An 18,913-nucleotide genomic window follows, 5' to 3' on the forward strand; every position below is an offset into this window, starting at 1 on the left:
ATGACTTTGATCTCCGTCCTCATCTGGACTCTCCTCTGCTGCTGCTTCACAGGTAAAGTCCAGAGAATCAAACTCCTCTCCTCTATCAACATCCGTCCCTCTGAAATGAAGCCGACTAAACCGTGACGCTGCTTTATGTTTTTGTCTCTGTATCCTCAGAGTCCAGAGGCCAGGTCACAGTGACTCAGCCTGGAGCAGTGAGCTCTGCTCTGGGAGGCTCCGTCTCCATCAGCTGTAGGACCAGTCGGAATCCTGACTATTTACACTGGTACCAACAGAGAGATGGAGAAACTCCTAAACTGCTCATTTATAGTACTAGCACTCGACAATCAGGGATTCCAGATCGTTTTACAGGCAGTGGATCAAACTCTGACTTCACTCTGACCATCAGTGGAGTCCAGACTGAAGATGCAGCAGTTTACTACTGTCAGAGTGCACATTACATCAACAGCCAGTGGGTGTTGACACAGTGAAAAAGCGGCGCAACACAAACCTCCCTCAGTCAGACTGAACAGAAACTGAACTGACTGCTGCAGCTGGAAGCTACTGCAGAGACTGATACACTTCACTGAGGACACACACACACACGCACACGCACACACACACACACACAAATACAATAAATGACCAAGAGTTTGTTGAATAGTCCCATTACAGTTACCAAAACAACGTGTTTCATTATTAGTTTCATTCTGGACACAGACCTGTCTGAGTTTTTTAATTATTATTTTTTTCATCCTGTATTTATCCAGGCAAGTCATGTAAAACACATATACATTTACAATGGCAGCTTTGAAAAGACAAAGCCTCTTAAGGGAGGGGTGTAAGGGCTAATAGAGAAATGTCAAATTGTCAGTTAAAAGATGATCAGCAAACATCCAAACATTTCCAACACCTCCACTACTTCCACCCAATCACAGCAAGCAGAACAGAAATGACATACAGTCGCTAGCACCAAGCATGGTGTCAAACGAGGACAGAACACGAGCAACAAACACAAGCACTAATTCAACATGCAGAGCTAAACAGCAGCAGCAAGACAACACCAATCAGCATGGGGCAACAGGAACCAGCAGACAGATAATGGGGAGGGAATGCTTGAGGTTCCCAAAACAGCGCATGTATCAGAGAGAAGGTCCATAACAGAGTTGTTAAAAGCTGACATGAAGATACAAGTTTTCAGCTTTAGTTTTTTTTGAGATAGTTCCAGTCTTTGGCTGCAGCAGACTGGAATGACGACAGAGAGAAGACAGTATTTGTTTTGGGAACTTTGAACAGAATATGATGAGAAGAACGTGTGTCAACTTATATCCAGAGGTGGGTAGAGTAGCCAAAAATTGTACTCAAGTAAAAGTACTGTTACTTCAGAATAATATGACTCAAGTAAAAGTAAAAATAGTCATCCAAATAATTACTTGAGTAAGAGTAAAAAAAGTTTTTGGTGAAAAAACCACTCAAGTACTGAGTAACTGTTGAGTAACGTCTGATTTATTTTTTTATACACAAGCATTCAATCAGATGGACAAAAATACAAAAATAAACATCTTTAGGCAAATTATAGTTCATCCAATCAATTGAATACATTTAAATTAATTACAAAATAGCTTAAATTAAAATAATCCAGGTAAATTCAAGTAATTAAACATAAAATCAATAAAATAATAATACATAAAAAAAAATAAGCACAAGTAACACAAATTTCCAAACCTTTATACTTTTTTTACCAGGCCCCTCAGGCAGAACTAGAACAAGGTCATGGAGCTGCTGTTTGGCCCTTTTACTAAGGTCAACATGCCTTCATTAGGAGCCCAGAGGCCCGTTTCAGAAAGCAGGTTTAGTGAAAACTCTGAGTCTGTTAACCCTGAGATGAGGGAAACTCTGGGTTTTCCGTTTCAGAAAGAGAGGTAACTTAACCTCGGAGTCAGTTACTATGGTAACTGAGTCTGTGAACCTAACCTGGTCGGGAGCAGGTTTTCTTCAAGAAACCTCGAGTTTCTCTCAGAAACTCATTTCCTCATTCATTCAGTCTGTATCAGGCGCATTTTAATGCAGTTTGATCTGCATGAATAAAAAAACTCATTGGTTTATATTAGGCAGATTATAAAACATTTTTTTTCTCAAACATGTCATGTCCTTTTGTCGACGATCCCGTTGATGAAAAAGCTGTATTAATTCACAGAGAGTTGACGTCGGTATTGAGTCCCGACTATAGATGTATTTTCATTTCCACATAACCAATTTGAGAGGTATTTTTTATCACAGTCCATTAGATATGTAGATACCTTATCCTCATATCACTAACATCAACCATCGTGGACAGGCTTTAACATCCCAGCAGATTCTTTGTGTCGCATTACGTTTTTTGCAAACTTTACAACAGTGTAGCGGATCATACTGTAATAGTAAAGACACTGTATGCAGAGCCATCAGAAAAGTGTGACTCGCTCTCAAACGTTTTTTAAACGTTTTTGTAGTGTTCCCTGGACAGTAGAGCCATTAAAAAGAAATAAATTATACATTATAGTTCTGTTAATGATATGGTGCGGCAGCCTCAGAATGGGATTAGTATAGCTTACTTTTTCGCCCGCAGGATTGCACCTAAATGAAATTATAGGTGTAATAACAATTCCAGTTTTCACCAGTAATATTATAAGTTAACTGTGATTAAATATGAAATTAATACACTGTTAATGCGTACGCATTGACTCGAGCAGCAATTTTCTCCCACACCAGTTCTCTCTCTTTTGCAGCAGCAGCCGCTGTCTTGCTTTTTTAACGAAACACATGTTCAAACTCGCCGTTTGTGCGCATGAGTATTTCTGCCGACCCGTTTGTTTGTGGGTGTTACCATGGTGAATCGTAGAATCATGGCTCCATTCATGCTGCCTTTTGTGCACGCGCGTAACCCTGAGTGAACATACTCCAAGTTGATTGAACCAATTCAAATCAGCTGTTCTGGAACCGAAAACTCAGAGTTTCCATCTCAGGGTAAATCAACTCAGACATCAGGGTCAGACTCAGAGTTTGTTAAACCTCCTATCCTAAATATGAGGATAAACTTAATATGCAACAAAAAAAACAAAAAGAGAAAGAGTGACCATATCACTAAGGTGCCTGATAGATTAATAATCATTAATTAATTTACCACCATCCTAAACTAGTCAAAAGGGTGCCCGTTTTCATTTATATTTTCATTCATCAACAATACACAGAAAATAGCGGCATAGTAGCAAAAAATAAAACACAGGCATAAACACATATTAAATCCAAAAGTCAGGCACTGACTGTTCATACACTGACATGGCTCTTTTTGCGACTTCTTACCAGGTTGTCGTAGTAGGGGAGACCAGGGACAGTTGTAACACTTTTTGCAATTTTTAGCAATACCTCAAAAACCATTTACACTGGAATAACCAATGTGTTACATCATAAACTTCAATCTGTCAATTGCTGAAAGAATGTATTTAATTGGTTTTATGAAATATGTACAGGTTGCAAAATGGATTTGAATACAGTCTCTCCGCTGTTACAACTGTCCCAGTGTACAGGGACGGTTGTAACACATGTCAGGGACGGTTGTAACATGTCTAAAATATACACAATGAATCAATCATATACTCAAAATGGAAAATATAATTTATCAGTCATGTTATTATGACTATTCATTTCATGTGTTTAAGTAGTGATTACTTTTTTTTCATACTACATGACAAAAAAGAGGTAAAGCCATCAAATTAGAATGAAAAAAATAATTTTTTTTAAAAAAAAAAAAAAAAAAAAAAAAAAAAAAAAAAAAAAAAAAAAAAAAAAAAAACAGAGGGGGGGGGGGGGGGGGGGGGCGGCCGCGAGTCACAGTTGTGGCAAGTGTAGAAATCACGTCCATCTGTGCAGTCCTTGTGTGCCCAGGCTTTACAGGACCAGCACTGGAGCCAGACCTCCCTTGGCCTGGAGAAGCTCTCCAAGCACACAATGCAGTATTCATTTTCATCATCAGACGAGTCCTGAATTTTCAGCTTCTTCGGTTTGGATTTTTTGTTGTTGCCGAAATTCACTTTTCTTTTAGCTGCAGACCTGCTTTTCTCAGCCTCCAGTTGTTTTTTCACGGGAGTTTCTGTTAGGACAGCGGTTTCCCTTCTTTTCCTGCCCTTTGTCGTCTGCTTTCTTGGCCCAGCTTTTGGGTGTGGACGGATGGACACGGGTGAAAAAGTTGTGTCCATAGCAGAGGAGGTTGGCTCAGGCTCAGACACCATAGGTGTGACAGGGGATGATGCTCTAAGTGGCATGGAGGATGCCACCGTTGCCACAATGGGTGAAGGAGTTGTAGAGGTTGACAGAACCTCTGGTGTCACAGCAAAATATGCAGTTTTTTTTAGCTTGATAAGTTTTTAAGATATAAATGAAAGTTGGTTGGTGATACTGGGACGGTTGTAACGTGGCGTTACAACCGTCCCAGTATCACCAACCATGTTTTCATCTCATGTGAGCTAGCTAAAATGCTAGTTTGACACTTGTTAGCCATTTCTATTTTTAGCTTACAAAACAGTGATTCTAATAATACTTGTATGAATTCATAGACACTTGATCTCATAACAGCATCCAAAAAAGTACATCACAAAGAAAAGTAGTTTTTTTACCTCAAAAACAACTTTTGTTGATAAGTCAGTCAGGAAGTTTCAAATGTGGCTCCCTCTTTGGGAGAATGGAGGGAAACTGACAGAGCACAAGCACAGTGAGTGTCCTCACTCTAGGTTGTTTCTGATTGGAGGAATTCAAGGTGTTACAACCGTCCCCTGTTACAACTGTCCCTGGTCTCCCCTACCATCAATATTGAGGAGGCTGATGAAAGGCTAGGATCTAGCCTATAGAGTTCATGGAGGCGTTAGCAGAGGACATAAAGATAGCTTCTGCAGCTTTGTGATCTGTAAAAAGCTGCTCTTTGCCATCAGAGATCACACTGTGGGCTAGATTTATCAAGCCGTTTGCGTCTGTTTCCAGGCGCTAATTGGTCGAAAAAGACGGACGTAACCGATGCGGGCTATTTACAAACAGGGCGCACTTGGGTAAAATCGCAGATTGTCTGCCACATGAGCGAGAAGAGACAAGTTGCGCTTTCAATATGCGTTTGTGGGAGGGTCGTGGGGAAAGTGGGAGTTCCACCCAAAAAGGTGGGAGGATAAGCGCAAAGTGCACCTAATTATATATTCCGTGGTATTTACAAAGACTGTCAGGAAGAGCGCGCCTCTATTCTGCGGGGAAATTCTCCGCCTCTTAAAAGCAGGTCCAAACCAGCCGCAGTCGAGTTTCCTCGTAGACCTTTATGCCGCTGGTGAAATGGCAACAGTAATTTGAGCAAGACGAAGACATAGGCGAGGCTGAAAATATTTTTAAACAGAAGAATCACACTTTGTCAGTGAACACAACATCATTTAGCGTTACAGATCAAGCAGCCGTGCAATATTAGAGTTACTGGAAGAAATCAAAGATGACATTGTTAGTAAATTAGGCCCTCAGTGTGCAGGGATATCGGAGGGAGAACCTCAACTGGAGATCACGGAGTCTCCGCTTAACCGGGTCAAAGGAGCGACGCCTTTTCGTCAGGTCGGCACTGTAGTCCGGATAGATGAAGATACGACTCCCATTAAATAGCAGCTCTTTTTTTCTCTGGCAAGCCGTAGGATCTTCACCTTATCCTGGAAGTTTAGAAGCTTGATCAGTATTGGCCGCGGACCGGGTTTGTCGCCCTGAGGAAATGTAGGAGTACGATGCGCTCTTTCAATGGCCGGCAGAGTGGGAAAATGATCCAGCCCCAGGATTTGAGGGATCAGACGGGCCATAAAATCCAGCATGTCGCGGCCTTCAACGCCTTCAGGTACCCTGATGAAACATTAAGTGAAGCTTGTCATTTTCCAGTTTTTCGACCCCGGGTGAGGAGATTGCTTAAATTGTCTTCATTTGCTCCCACACGCTGTTCCATTTCTGAAACATGCTCTCCTAGATTAGTCAGGGACTCTTTCATTTCACTCAGTGTAATACAGATAGGATCCACTTTGGTGTCAAAATAGTCCATTAAATCAGCGTTAACCTGTTGAATGCCATCAAACAAGGTTTTCATCTGGACTTGATCCATGATTTGGTGGTTTTGGTAATTTTCAGGATAAATAAGTTGAAAAAGTGAAGACCTAGCCTACAGACGTACTTGAACAAGTATTGAGTATATCAAAGTCTTATAGACAATAGGCACTCATATAGCCATGAAGTGCTACAAACATTTAAAGATAACAGGACCTGCACTCACACAGCATGCTCACTAAGCGGCCAAGTTGCTGAAGAAGCTAAGTGGAACAGCTGGATTTTCGACCCCACAGGGAGGGGATAGAGAGAGAGAGAGAGAGAGAGAGAGAGAGAAAAAAAAAAAAAAAAAAAAAAAAAAAAAAAAAAAAAAAAAAGAGAGAGACGTTCAATCTCAGAACGGTGTGCAATGATGAGATCATAGACTGTAAATATTAAGTCCATGTTTGAGATATCTTTTCCGGAGTGTCTATTTGCACCCCCGGTACGAATAGCCTCGGCCACACAGCTGAGCTATTTACACCCTGTGACGTAACAACAAAAAAACGTTGCTCGCGTGCACCGAAATCATGGCGGACGTTCATCTTCCATGACCGCAGAAACTGGCATATTAGGGAAGTTTTGTCTCTAAAGTTTATAACAATTGAATTTCTAGCGGAAAATGGATACTACAGTTGCGCTTTCTGTCTTCAGTGAAAGCATACAACCGTTAGTTTGTTAGTTAGTACCTATTTTTTTGTATACAGTATGGTTACCTAGCAACCGAGGCTTGAAGAAACCAAGTGGTAAAAAGTTGTTTAGCTTCTTGGAAGAACTGCTAGGTGAGTGGTTAGTGCGCTTGCCTTTGGTATCGGCGTTTGGAGATCGATTCCCCTGTGTGGTGATCTTATTTTTTGGAATAATAACTTTGGATTGGATAATTTTCATGCAATTGCGCAAGTCAGGACCCGCGAACGCAGGGTGGTAGGGGAAGACTCATGAATATGCCTGCTCTGGTTGGGTTGGTTAGGTTTAGGCAAGAGGAGTGGGATGGTTATGGTTAGGGTAAGAATGTCAGGGCGATAATATTCCCAAAAGGTGTAATACATGAGTAGTATGGATAACTGTGTGTAAATATATGCCAAGGTACTGTAAATGCACAGGGGTGCAAATAGCATACATTGATATGTACCAGGGGTGCAAATAGCATACATTGATTTTTGTACCAGGGGTGCAAATAGCATACACCCCTAATTGCACCAGGGTACAAATAGCATACTGCTAATTGTACCAGGGGTGCAAATAGCATACACTGCTAATTGTACCAGGGGTGCAAATAGCCTCACCCTATCTTTTCTCTCGTTTGGTGGGTGTGTCTGGGCTCAGGTCGCAGGTGGAACTCAATCAGCAGAGACGTGTCTGTAAACTCGTGGTAATAAAACATTTAAAACTGCATCAGCGTTTAACGTTGACGTTTGTTTAAGCCATATTACATGAGAGGGTTTAATTTCCAGGTCCGAAGGCGCATCACTGAAGTGTACGTTGGCCTCCTCAAGTGTAATATTGTGATTAAACAACAAAATAAGTGATCAATCTGTATTCATATTGTGGAGCAATTCGCTCTTGAAATACAAAAAAACAAAACAGACTCGATTTATAGTCCCTCCCTGTTTAGTAACCCAGCCAATTTACCGTGGGATTTATTCGTGTTGTAAGTAAGACATCTGCTGAAAAAGGGTTTGTATTCATTAGCATGACTGCCGTACTGTTTAGTTCAAAAACATCCAAAACACCAAAGGAAGAAGAGCGGACTAGACGCAAGCTTTTATTTTGAAAAGTCGAAGCTCGAGCACGGCACCAGCCTCCCGGCTGAGACGGGAGCATAGACTGTATATTACTAATATATTATATTATGTTATTAATAATAATAATAATAATAATAATAATATGAATTTAATATACAGTCTATGGACAGGAGGGCATGAGACGGGAGTTCTCTTTTTACTGTGCAGCCATACCCGACTCTAATAAAAAGGCAGAGTGCTCTCTCCCCGTGGGTCATAAATCCAGCTGTTCCACTGAGCTGCTCCCTCTAGAGGTCTGGAGAACTTCCGTTGTGGAATCTGGATGCAGCGTTTTTTTGTTGCATTTGTTTCCGGGGTTTGTGTGCTTTTCTTCTTGCATCGTTTTTTATTCACAGCGCGTAGGTGTATTTGGTTGTGTTGTGTGTATTCTCAGCGCGTTGGTGTATTTGGTTGTGTTGTGTGTATTCGCAGCGCGTTGGTGTATTTGGTTGTGTTGTGTGTATATGCAGGGCGTTTATGTATTTGGTTGTGTTGTGTGTATTCGCAGCGCGTTGGTGTATTTGGTTGTGTTGTGTGTATTCGCAGCGCGTTGGTGTATTTGGTTGTGTTGTGTGTATATGCAGGGCGTTGGTGTATTTGGTTGTGTTGTGTGTATTCTCAGCGCGTTGGTGTATTTGGTTGTGTTGTGTGTATTCGCAGCGCGTTGGTGTATTTGGTTGTGTTGTGTGTATATGCAGGGCGTTGGTGTATTTGGTTGTGTTGTGTGTATTCGCAGCGCGTTGGTGTATTTGGTTGTGTTGTGTGTATATGCAGGGCGTTGGTGTATTTGGTTGTGTTGTGTGTATTCGCAGCGCGTTGGTGTATTTGGTTGTGTTGTGTGTATATGCAGGGCGTTGGTGTATTTGGTTGTGTTGTGTGTATATGCAGGGCGTTGGTGTATTTGGTTGTGTTGTGTGTATATGCAGGGCGTTGGTGTATTTGGTTGTGTTGTGTGTATATGCAGGGCGTTGGTGTATTTGGTTGTGTTGTGTGTATATGCAGGGCGTTGGTGTATTTGGTTGTGTTGTGTGTATATGCAGGGCGTTGGTGTATTTGGTTGTGTTGTGTGTATTCGGCCAGCGTTGGTATTTGTTTGTGTTGTGTGTTATTCGCGGTTGGTGTATTTGGTTGTGTTGTGTGTATATGCAGGGCGTTGGTGTATTTGGTTGTGTTGTGTGTATATGCAGGGCGTTTATGTATTTGGTTGTGTTGTGTGTATATGCAGCGCGTTTGCTGAATGCTGTGCATGTGTTTTCAAATTAATGAAGTTGTTTTCTTAATTTGCTTGTGTTTTGTCTATTTGCCTGTGTTTTCTGAAGTTGCAGGGCGTTGGCCCTGTCGGCCACCGTACTAATCATTATAAAAAAAAAAAAAACATATTACCAAACTGGAAACACAGAACAAAACTGTCCACAAGTCACTGGATCAGTTTACTACCAGACAATTTCAATATCAGTTCAATCAGTACAATTTCAATACCAGTTCAATCTCCTCTCCATGTGAATATGTAAATATGTAGGTCCATGCTCTCAGCACTGAGGGGGAAACAGCATGACATGTTGAGGACAGCTACAGTTCACTGACTCTGTGTGTTTGCATATGTGTCCTGCCTCTCTGCTCCCAGCCGTTAAGAGGCCAGTGTTGATCAGTGACTGTCCAGGACTTTCAGAGACACTGACACGCGGGCAGCATGATGATGATGTCACTGATTCTACTGCTGGCCACCCTGGGGCTCCTTGTTCAGGGTGAGACTCTCTTCTGAAAACTTTGCTTCAGGATGCAACCAGGTTCACCTCAATGATGTTCTGCTATGATGGAGAAAGACTGGAACAAGCAGCATTTACCTTCTTCCATCTCTTCTCCGTGTTAAAGAAATGAGACTCTTCTGTTTGGATGTTGATCATCTTTCTCCAAGCTGGATTTGTCTCAATAACCCTTCTGCTCTTTTTCATGTTTTCCAGGTTCATCAGGAGAAATCATCCTGACTCAGTCTCCTGGATCTCAGTCTGTTGCTCCAGGACAGTCTGTCTCTATCAGATGTAAAGCCAGTTCAGCTGTTAGTACTAGCAGACTCCACTGGTACCTTCAGAAACCTGGAGAAGCTCCTAAACTCCTGATTTATTCAACTTCAACCCGTCAGTCTGGAGTTTCAGATCGTTTTAGTGGAAGTGGATCAAACTCTGACTACACTCTGTCCATCAGTGGAGTTCAGACTGAAGATGCAGCAGTTTACTACTGTCAGCAATATCAAAGCTATCCAGTCACACAGTGATACAACGTCGTACAAAAACCTCACTCAGCTGGAGAGGAACTGATCTGACTCAACAGCTGCACTGAAACTATAACACACGTTTGACTGAACAAAACTAGATTTAATAATATTCGACTTTGAACACTAAATATACTTTATATAACTTTAAAGTCTTTACTCGAAACAGGGTTTGACATTCTGCTGCACATCAAATCTAACTTCTCTTAAAAGTATAATTTCAATTATTTGATAGGTTTAATCCAAAGAGTATGATAACACATGAACACTAAAACTGTAAATATGATTTGATTATTTAATATTTAGCCAGATTTCATAGAAACTCAATACTCATAATTGAAATACATTACAAAAGTTTATTTCATTCATGTTGTAAAGTTATTAATCATCAGTATGTAAATGAGAAACGTTAAAATTATTTCCTTTTGTTGTCTATTTGTGGATCTTCAGCAGAACACACAATGTAAATATTTCCAGATTTTGAACTGAAGATGACAGACATTTTACTTCCATCTATGCTGACGATATGGTTTTTTATTTAAGATTTAGCAAATATTGATCAATATAACATTGACAATTTTTTAGATACACTTAAAGCAAATACAATATAACAGTCCTTACTTTAAACACATTTCAGTAATAAGAGATGATTGGATGATGTATCATTGAAATGTTCTGACCATGAGTTTTGTTCCAAAGGTTTATTATTCCAGACATTGTTTTATATAATCCTAAACTGTCTTTCTGCAGTCATTATTAGAGTTTATAACATTTTGTTAGATCAGTTTGTCCTCAGGAATTCAAAAAGTCCCTAACACACTTAAGAACAGATGGAAAGAGACACTTTGATAATAACAAACATGAAAACAACTGATTTGATGAACACGTCTTTATTGTCTTTAAACACTGAATTAATATAGAAAGATTGCAACAAGCAAATATCGCTATTGAAAGATATCAAATTAAAAATTAGAGAGTTGCAGAGAGCAGACTGAGATCAGTATCAGAGTGAAACCAGTAGCAGAGTCCCAGTGAGTCAGGTCAGGACTGGGAACACTGGTCTCTCCTCAGTGTCTCTGAGAGCGGAGCCTGGGAGCCCTGGGTGGCCTCACAGGTCACAGAGCCCACCTTCTCCCACTGGTCTTTAGGGAGCCTCAGGGTGCTGCTCCAGCTGTATTTGCCGTCCTTCCCCAGCACCCCGGGGTCCTGCTCTCCTCCCAGCTGCTGCTGCTGCCGGTCCACCTTCCAGGCCAGACTCCAGTCTGAGGGGAAGCCCTTGTTGGCCAGGCACATGAGCGTGGCCTTCCCCTTCAGCAGCTCCTCACTGGAGGGGGGCAGCACCGTCAGGGTGGGGCCGGCTCGACCCACTGCAGAGAGAGAGAGATTAATAAAGTTGATATGAGGTCAACTAAACTCTAGCCTGTTGGCTGCAGCAGAGGAGGCTACTAGTTCTGCTGCTCTTCCTCAGATTGGATCAAACTGGTCTTAAAATGTTTCACTTCCCTCTCGGAGCTCAGTAACCATGGCAACAGACAGGCATCACTGCTGAACCGTGACAACAGACAGGTTTCAGTACTAAAGATAAAAAGTTCAAACTTGCTCTCTTTTACTAAACTTTCAGAGTTTAATAGTTCAAAATAATCCACATAAGATGGAGATTGTGAGGCTTTTACTGTTTTAACTTTCTTACACATTTCTTGTCCTAAACGAAAACCTCATTAATGATATTTCTTTGTTCTGTTCATGTAAGCAGGAATCATCACTGAACAGTCAGCCTTCATTACTGAAAACATCCAAATGAATATTGTTAACTACTTAAATAATTTTTCAAACTCATGAAATTCTCAAAAAAATATGTTGAATAGCTTCAAAATCATTATTCTGGGAGAAAGATGGAGTAATACTTATTCACATCAAACACTGAACCAAAGATTATTGGCAGAGTTCTTGAGCCAGATTATAAAAACTTTAACTTTCACAAATATTTTCTTCACACAGACTAATGCTGAGTAGTTTTCTACAACGAACTGATAAGACTTTAGAAAGTTTTAGTGCAACAAGATTATTCATCAGAGTGGTGTTTTGTCGGGTTAACGACGCTGAAGCCTTCAAGAATTGATGTAAATATATTAAATTTAAAAAATCTGACAAAACATAGTAGGCTTTAAAATTATGACGTTCAAATGGAAGAAACATAAAATATGAGTGATGAAAGGAGTTAAATGTACTTACAGTTAACATTCAGTCTGGTTCCTCCACCGAACGTGTACCACAGTGATACAAAGTCATTGAGCCGCCGTACAAAAACCTCTCACTGTAGAGAGACACGGCTCTCTGACTTTGACACAAACAAACTCACCAAAACACATTCCCAGTTTACACTTTATATGTTAGAACTGGTTCAAGAGTTTAAAAAGATACACAATCTGTAAAATTGTTTCACATTTTCATTGTGAATTGTTAAATATCTACAAACTATTATTTTCTCCTTCAGTGAAACTTAAAGAAACAAGTTCTTTCTAAAGAAAATCTTTACAATGAATTCTCCCAAACAAATATCATAAACACATGTTTATTGTAGATCATGATGAATGATAATAATTGTGTTTAAATTTGTCCCACAGTGATTGTGATTTGTGTGGTAGTGAATTAGAGAGAATTCACAAAATATTCTGGAAGACTTTTTGTGCATCAAACTCAAACTAAAGACTCATTCAAATGAGCAGTGAAAACATTCCTAATCAATACTCTGATAAAGTGATTGATCCATTGATGAACAGCATCATCAGAGTAATCCAAGTCCCTGTTGGAGTCAGTCAGAGCATTTCCATAGAGAGCCACTTTGCATCAGCAGCACCATGCTCCAGTGCTCTGGGAGAGTTTATAGTCCTGAGAGTTGAACACTGGATGACTGACAGCTGTCCTTCATGACAACAGAAGACACAGAAATCCTCCTCATCAAAAACATGACTTTGATCTCCGTCCTCATCTGGACTCTCCTCTGCTGCTGCTTCACAGGTAAAGTCCAGAGAATCAAACTCCTCTCCTCTATCAACATCCGTCCCTCTGAAATGAAGCCGACTAAACCGTGACGCTGCTTTATGTTTTTGTCTCTGTATCCTCAGAGTCCAGAGGCCAGGTCACAGTGACTCAGCCTGGAGCAGTGAGCTCTGCTCTGGGAGGCTCCGTCTCCATCAGCTGTAGGATCAGTCAGAATGTTTATGTTTGGAGCAGCTACAAAGGTTTAGCCTGGTACCAACAGAGAGATGGAGAAACTCCTAAACTGTTCATTTATAGTATTAGCTCTCGACAATCAGGGATTCCAGATCGTTTTACAGGCAGTGGATCAAACTCTGACTTCACTCTGACCATCAGTGGAGTCCAGACTGAAGATGCAGCAGTTTACTACTGTCAGAGTTATCATGAAATCAACAGTCAGTATGTGTTCACACAGTGAAAAAGCGTCGTACAAAAACCTCCCTCAGTCAGACTGAACAGAAACTGAACTGACTGCTGCAGCTGGAAGCTACTGCAGAGACTGATACACTTCACTGAGGACACACACACACACACACACACACACACACACACACACACACACACACACACACACAGTCCACTTATAGACAGTTCTACTAACTAATCTCCCCCTAAACCGGTTTTGCATTCGCACTGGCCAAGTGGCCATAGGAACTGGTAGGAGGAGTAAGGGAGTGACGCAAGCACTGCAACGGTCTTCATAGCGTCGTCACTTGACTTTAGCACCACATACAAACCCCCATTTGGGCTAGCTCACTGGAGGTTTTTCCGAAGATTTTAATGTTTCTTGGGGCCTTCCAGATCCCTCCTCAGTTTTTTAACATTCAGAAAAAGGGTGTTTGTCATCACACCATTTTACAAACCTTTGGATCTCTGAAAGGTAGTTAGATAGATCACTGTCCTTTTTTATTAAAGCTAGGATGGCAGTATCATCAGAACATGTAATGATATAGTTGTTGGGATTATAGCTTCTATACTCATCTGTGTAAAGGGTAAAAGGACAGGTGAACTGACCCAACCCTGGGGCGGCTCGGTGCTTCAAGTTCTCCACTCTGAGAGAGTACCATTAACACTGACCTGCTGTTTACCATTCGGTAAACCAGTGAAACCAGTGTACCACCTAATAATGAGGGATGGACATTAAGGTCATTCAGCTTTTTAATGAATAGGTGGTGCTGTACCGTATTAAATGCTGAACTGAAATCTACAAATAAAACATGTGCATATGAGGTAGGGTCCTCTAAATGTTTAGATATAAAATGTACCATGGCAGTGACGTCTGCATCTGGCCTTTGCGTGCAAACAAGCACTGAAAAGGATCTAATGAGCAAATGACATCTGTTTTCAATAGGTTGATAATGATTTTCTCAAAACAACTGGGCAGTATTCATTATAATCCTTACAGCATACCTTTTTAGGAACAGGAATAATAATAGAGCTTTTCCAATTGGAAGGAACAACATGCGAGTCTAGAGACTTTTCGGTAAATAGGACCCAAGGCCTCTGCCAGCTCTACGCTGCATCATTTCAGCAGAAACCCAGAAATCGTCTGGACCAGATGGTTTTTACCGTCTGGTCTAGCAGCCTTCCTAGGGCAGGTGGGTGAGAAAAGACTCTGCACAACATGCTGTGCAGGTAATGAGTCTAGAGCCTCTATTTTATCCTACTAGAACTCAGCTAATCAAAATCCTGCATAAAAGTTATTTAATTCATCGGCTTTTCCCCTCATTAAGAACACTAAGACATTTTTTAGCCGGGGCCAGGGGCCTCATTTATAAAACCTGTTATGCAAGAAAAAGTTGCGTGAAGCAGGGTGAAATTTGCCGTCGCAACATTCCTCGCAAAAGTCGGGATTTATAAAGAATTTCCACACGTAAAAATGTGCCCAGTTTTCCGCAACCTTTTGACCATGTGTGTGATCGTGCGTAACGCTCCCAAAGTTTTGTAGACTGTGTCTTAGTGAACTCCGATGGTATCCCCGTTTTCCGAATCCAACCCAGTTTTTGTTTTCCTGAACCCAACAATCCTGTTCTTTCCAAGCCGACCCAGAGCTGGTCGCGGCGCCCGGCGAGGGGCTGCCAGCAACGGGGAGAGGAAGGGGATCACCCACACCGTGCAGCGGACGCTAAAGGAGACTTTTAGTCAATAAGAACGACAAAGGCACCTGACCAAACGTCCGTATTTTACAAGTGGGAGTGAGAATCTGTTGATGTGAGCACACTCTAAATTATAATAATAAAGAAAGATTATGCTATTTATTATTTCTTCTAACTCAAACTCATCGGCCTTTGCTCTTTTTCTGTGAAGAACATAACATATAACTTATTTTCAATGACACACGGTACACCCCCCCTCCACATAACTATTACATATGAGGAGTTCAGGTCTACTGGACCCGAGTGTAATAATTGTAAGTGCTATGAAACTTAACTGGGTCCTCCTGCTATAACTGGGCCTGCTGTGTGTGTGTGTGTGTGTGTGTTTGTGTGTGTGTGTGTGTGTGGGAATGTTGTCTTTCTGCACCTGCTATTCCCACACAAAGTTACAAAATTGTTTTATTTCAAGCACTTTCACCTGTTCTGATTAAGTTCTAAGAAATAAGCACCAATAATATTCCAAATCTTGTTTCTATTTTTTACCTTTTTTTTATAATTGAATTTCCTTGTTTTCTCACAAAAATCAAAAATGATCATCGTAAATGTGATCTCACAGGGGTAAATGGCAAATATGAACCATAAATGATGTATATATTATTGGTAAATGAGCTAAATCTGTTAAGTATTAAAGCTGTGTAACAAAAATATGAACACCACACAAGGGTTAAGGCTTCCAAACAGGATTCTGTTTATCAGTGATAAAGTAGATGAAGTAGACATAGGCTACCAATTCAGCTATTCAGTATAGTAAAGTAAAAATAAAATAATAACGATCTTGTCCCCATGTCTAAACGAGAAACTGAAAGGAAAGAAGCACAAATGTCCTGGCAGAGGAACAAATAAACTGCAGCAAACCAAAGCCAAACTTCAGAGCCGCCTCCTAAAAGCAGGGCTTGGAGATGCTGCTCTCTCCTCCTCAGATGAAGAAGAACCCTGAACAGTCTTTACTTTGTTAACTATTGGACATTTAGCCTTTTTTTGTTTTGTTTTTAAGACATTTTCAAAATATCCACAATGTATTTGTTTGTGTTGTTTTTATTTGTTGTGGCTCAGATGAGGGGTCATAAAAGAAATTATGAATGGAAGTGGATGGTTATGTTATTTTTGTGTTTTGTCTCAAAATAAACACTTACAGTGACCCCACGTTGTCTCTTCTACCTGTTCTTTACATAGCTGGTAGCCCTAATTGTGATATGTTGTCCCATTTAGAGCACTGGTAATCTGGATTTGGTAATCTTGAAAACTGTGTATCTGGATCAGGGTGATCCAGTCCAGTGTTGCTTTGAAAAACCGGCATAAAAATAAGACAGATTACCTGATCTTGAATAGCAAAAAATGGGCTTTCCAAATCCGGATCATTTTAATCCAGATTAAATGTTTTGAGCAACTGGCCCAGGAGTACCAGTGCTGGAGCTTGATTAGTAGATCACCTGCAGCTGCGCTGGAGAGCCAGGTGCCCTGAGGAAAGCCACGCCTACCCACTCACTCCACACACACACACACACACACACGATCAAAAAAGGAAACAGCAGCCTGACAATAATAACACTGACCGAGCAGTTTAATCCTTTCATAATGTATTATGTCTAAATGAAATAAAAAAGATAAATGTAAATAAAAAAAAAACATGAACATAGTGTAGCAGTCTGCCAGAAATAGGTCCTAGAGTTCTATAGTGAAGTTACTCACTTTATGGAGGAATAATCTGTGCCTGCATGTGTGTGAGAGAGAACGGAACAGTTTGCATAAAACAACGTCAACGAAGGAATAAACAGTTTCATTCACCCACAAGGTTGTGCTTTTTCTGTTACTAAGGGTTACCCCAAGATTTCTCTACTATAACGTTAGCATTTACTTTTCTTATGTTTCAGGTTAACAGAAGCTTCAAATGTCGAAAAAGAAATTGGAAGATGTTGCATCTCTATCTGTAATTTTCAACACAAATGTTTTGCATATTGCCACCCATTTTTTGTTGACCACCATGTAGTCTTTATACGCAAACAAAATTATCTTTTGTGTCATCATTTCCAACTGGCACTCAGCAACATAACTTCACTTCTTCATGTTTGTCTCCGGCATATGAAGCTCAGCGTAAATTCTTAAAGGAAGACTTCATTCACTTTTCCATCACTCATAATGATAAGCTGTTTCACGGTACGTCACTTGTCAGTAGTAATCAGAACAGCTGTGTTGTTGTTGTTAGTTAAACCAATCAGGGTCGACCATTTGTCGACGAGCCTATCACAGCTTGATACCCTGCTTTAAATCTGCTCTCTCTTCCACGGTTGGCAGTTGTCGTTTCGGAAATAGAGGCGTTCGTTTCCTGACGGGTTGCATGGCATTCCTGTTTACGCTGTCTTTTGTGCTTTTTGTGGCTGCTAGTTCGGATTCTGAGTTGGATCCGGGTCGGATGGTCCGGCCGTGCCGGGTTTTGGAGGCTTCCACGGGGTCTCCGGACGGCGTGTCCGGCTCTAGACTGACCGCCGTCTCTGGTTCACTTTCGGGGAGGCTGACCGGATGTCTTCGCTCGGATCGGGGCGCCGCGTGGCGCGCGCGCGGCGTGCTTTCACCGGAGCTTCGGAGCTGGCTGCTCTTGGCGACTGCCTGTCGCCAGCCCCGTCTGTAGCACGCCGTTTGCCAGTGGTCGGGTTCGGGAAACGGACCAAGAAGGCGGATCCGCCTGCCAGGGCCCCGCGACGAGGAGAGCTGCGGGGCACTCGCAGCCAGCCGCTGATACGGCTGTTCCGGGGCTCTCGATTCCGGCCTCATCCTCGCGATCACTGCAGCTCCTCGCCGCTCGATGCAGGCCATGGAGGCTAGGATGCGGGCTGTGGAGAGCATGGCGGGTGGCGGCGTGTCTGGTACTATTACTACCGCTCTGGCTTCCCTGTCTGTGCCAGCGGTGGTCGGTGTTCAGCCGGTGCCTTCTCCTTCCGTGGAACATTGTCATTCCTTGGCCACTGCTGTACCATCTCTTTCCCTAGGTAGGCCTTACATCCCTGTGTCAGCTAATATTTCCAGTAGGCTGCGCTCTAAAATTCTGCAGGGCCGTGATGTTAATCTGGTGAGTCTTATTTTGCCGTCCCCGGAGTGTGATAAGTCTCTGGTGGCGGGGGATGGGTTTTCGGCGGTGGTTAAGTCCGCTGACCCTCGGCTGAACAAGGATCTTTCCTTTGGGCAGTTCGTGGTGGCGTTTGGTATATTTCGGGACGTTATTTGTTCCGTGTACCCCGACCGGAGGGTGGAGTTGGATTCGTACCTGGCGTTGGTGGGGACGTTTGTTCCTGAGGTAATGGGCGGAACTATTTTTGGCAGTACCATAGAGCGTTTTCTCGGGAAAGCTGCCGCTCATATTGCCCGTGCCAACGCTTCAATTGGTCAATTCTGGACACTGAGATCCTGGTTATGGTCGTGGGGTGCTCAAGCCCATTATGTGTTCTCACTGCGCGGCCGCCGGGACATGTTGCTTCGCTCTGCCCTGGGGGTGTGGGGCAGCCAACCGGCCCGGCCCAGTCGCACCGTGGCGGTCGTCGCCGTGGTCTGGAGTGGATGCTCGG

At 42.0% G+C, this 18,913-nt stretch overlaps 4 gene segments (V, D, J or C); 3 read left to right on the forward strand and 1 right to left on the reverse strand.

Moving 5' to 3' along the window:
- LOC120555104 lies at window positions 1-473 on the forward strand. The segment is given in 2 exon segments: window positions 1-52; window positions 160-473. Coding segments are annotated over 2 exon segments (366 nt in total).
- A 9,072-nt stretch (window positions 474-9,545) lies between these two features.
- On the forward strand, window positions 9,546-10,167 carry LOC120555138. The segment is given in 2 exon segments: window positions 9,546-9,637; window positions 9,854-10,167. Coding segments are annotated over 2 exon segments (366 nt in total).
- A 1,035-nt stretch (window positions 10,168-11,202) lies between these two features.
- Window positions 11,203-11,685, reverse strand: LOC120555105. The segment is given in 2 exon segments: window positions 11,203-11,528; window positions 11,661-11,685. Coding segments are annotated over 2 exon segments (351 nt in total).
- Window positions 11,686-13,127: 1,442 nt separating this feature from the next.
- Window positions 13,128-13,636, forward strand: LOC120555123. The segment is given in 2 exon segments: window positions 13,128-13,179; window positions 13,287-13,636. Coding segments are annotated over 2 exon segments (384 nt in total).
- The last annotated feature ends 5,277 nt before the right edge of the window (window positions 13,637-18,913 follow it).

This window comes from Perca fluviatilis, unplaced genomic scaffold (genome assembly GCF_010015445.1).
Source record: "Perca fluviatilis unplaced genomic scaffold, GENO_Pfluv_1.0 PFLUV_unplaced_scaf_2, whole genome shotgun sequence".
Lineage (NCBI taxonomy): Eukaryota > Metazoa > Chordata > Actinopteri > Perciformes > Percidae > Perca > Perca fluviatilis.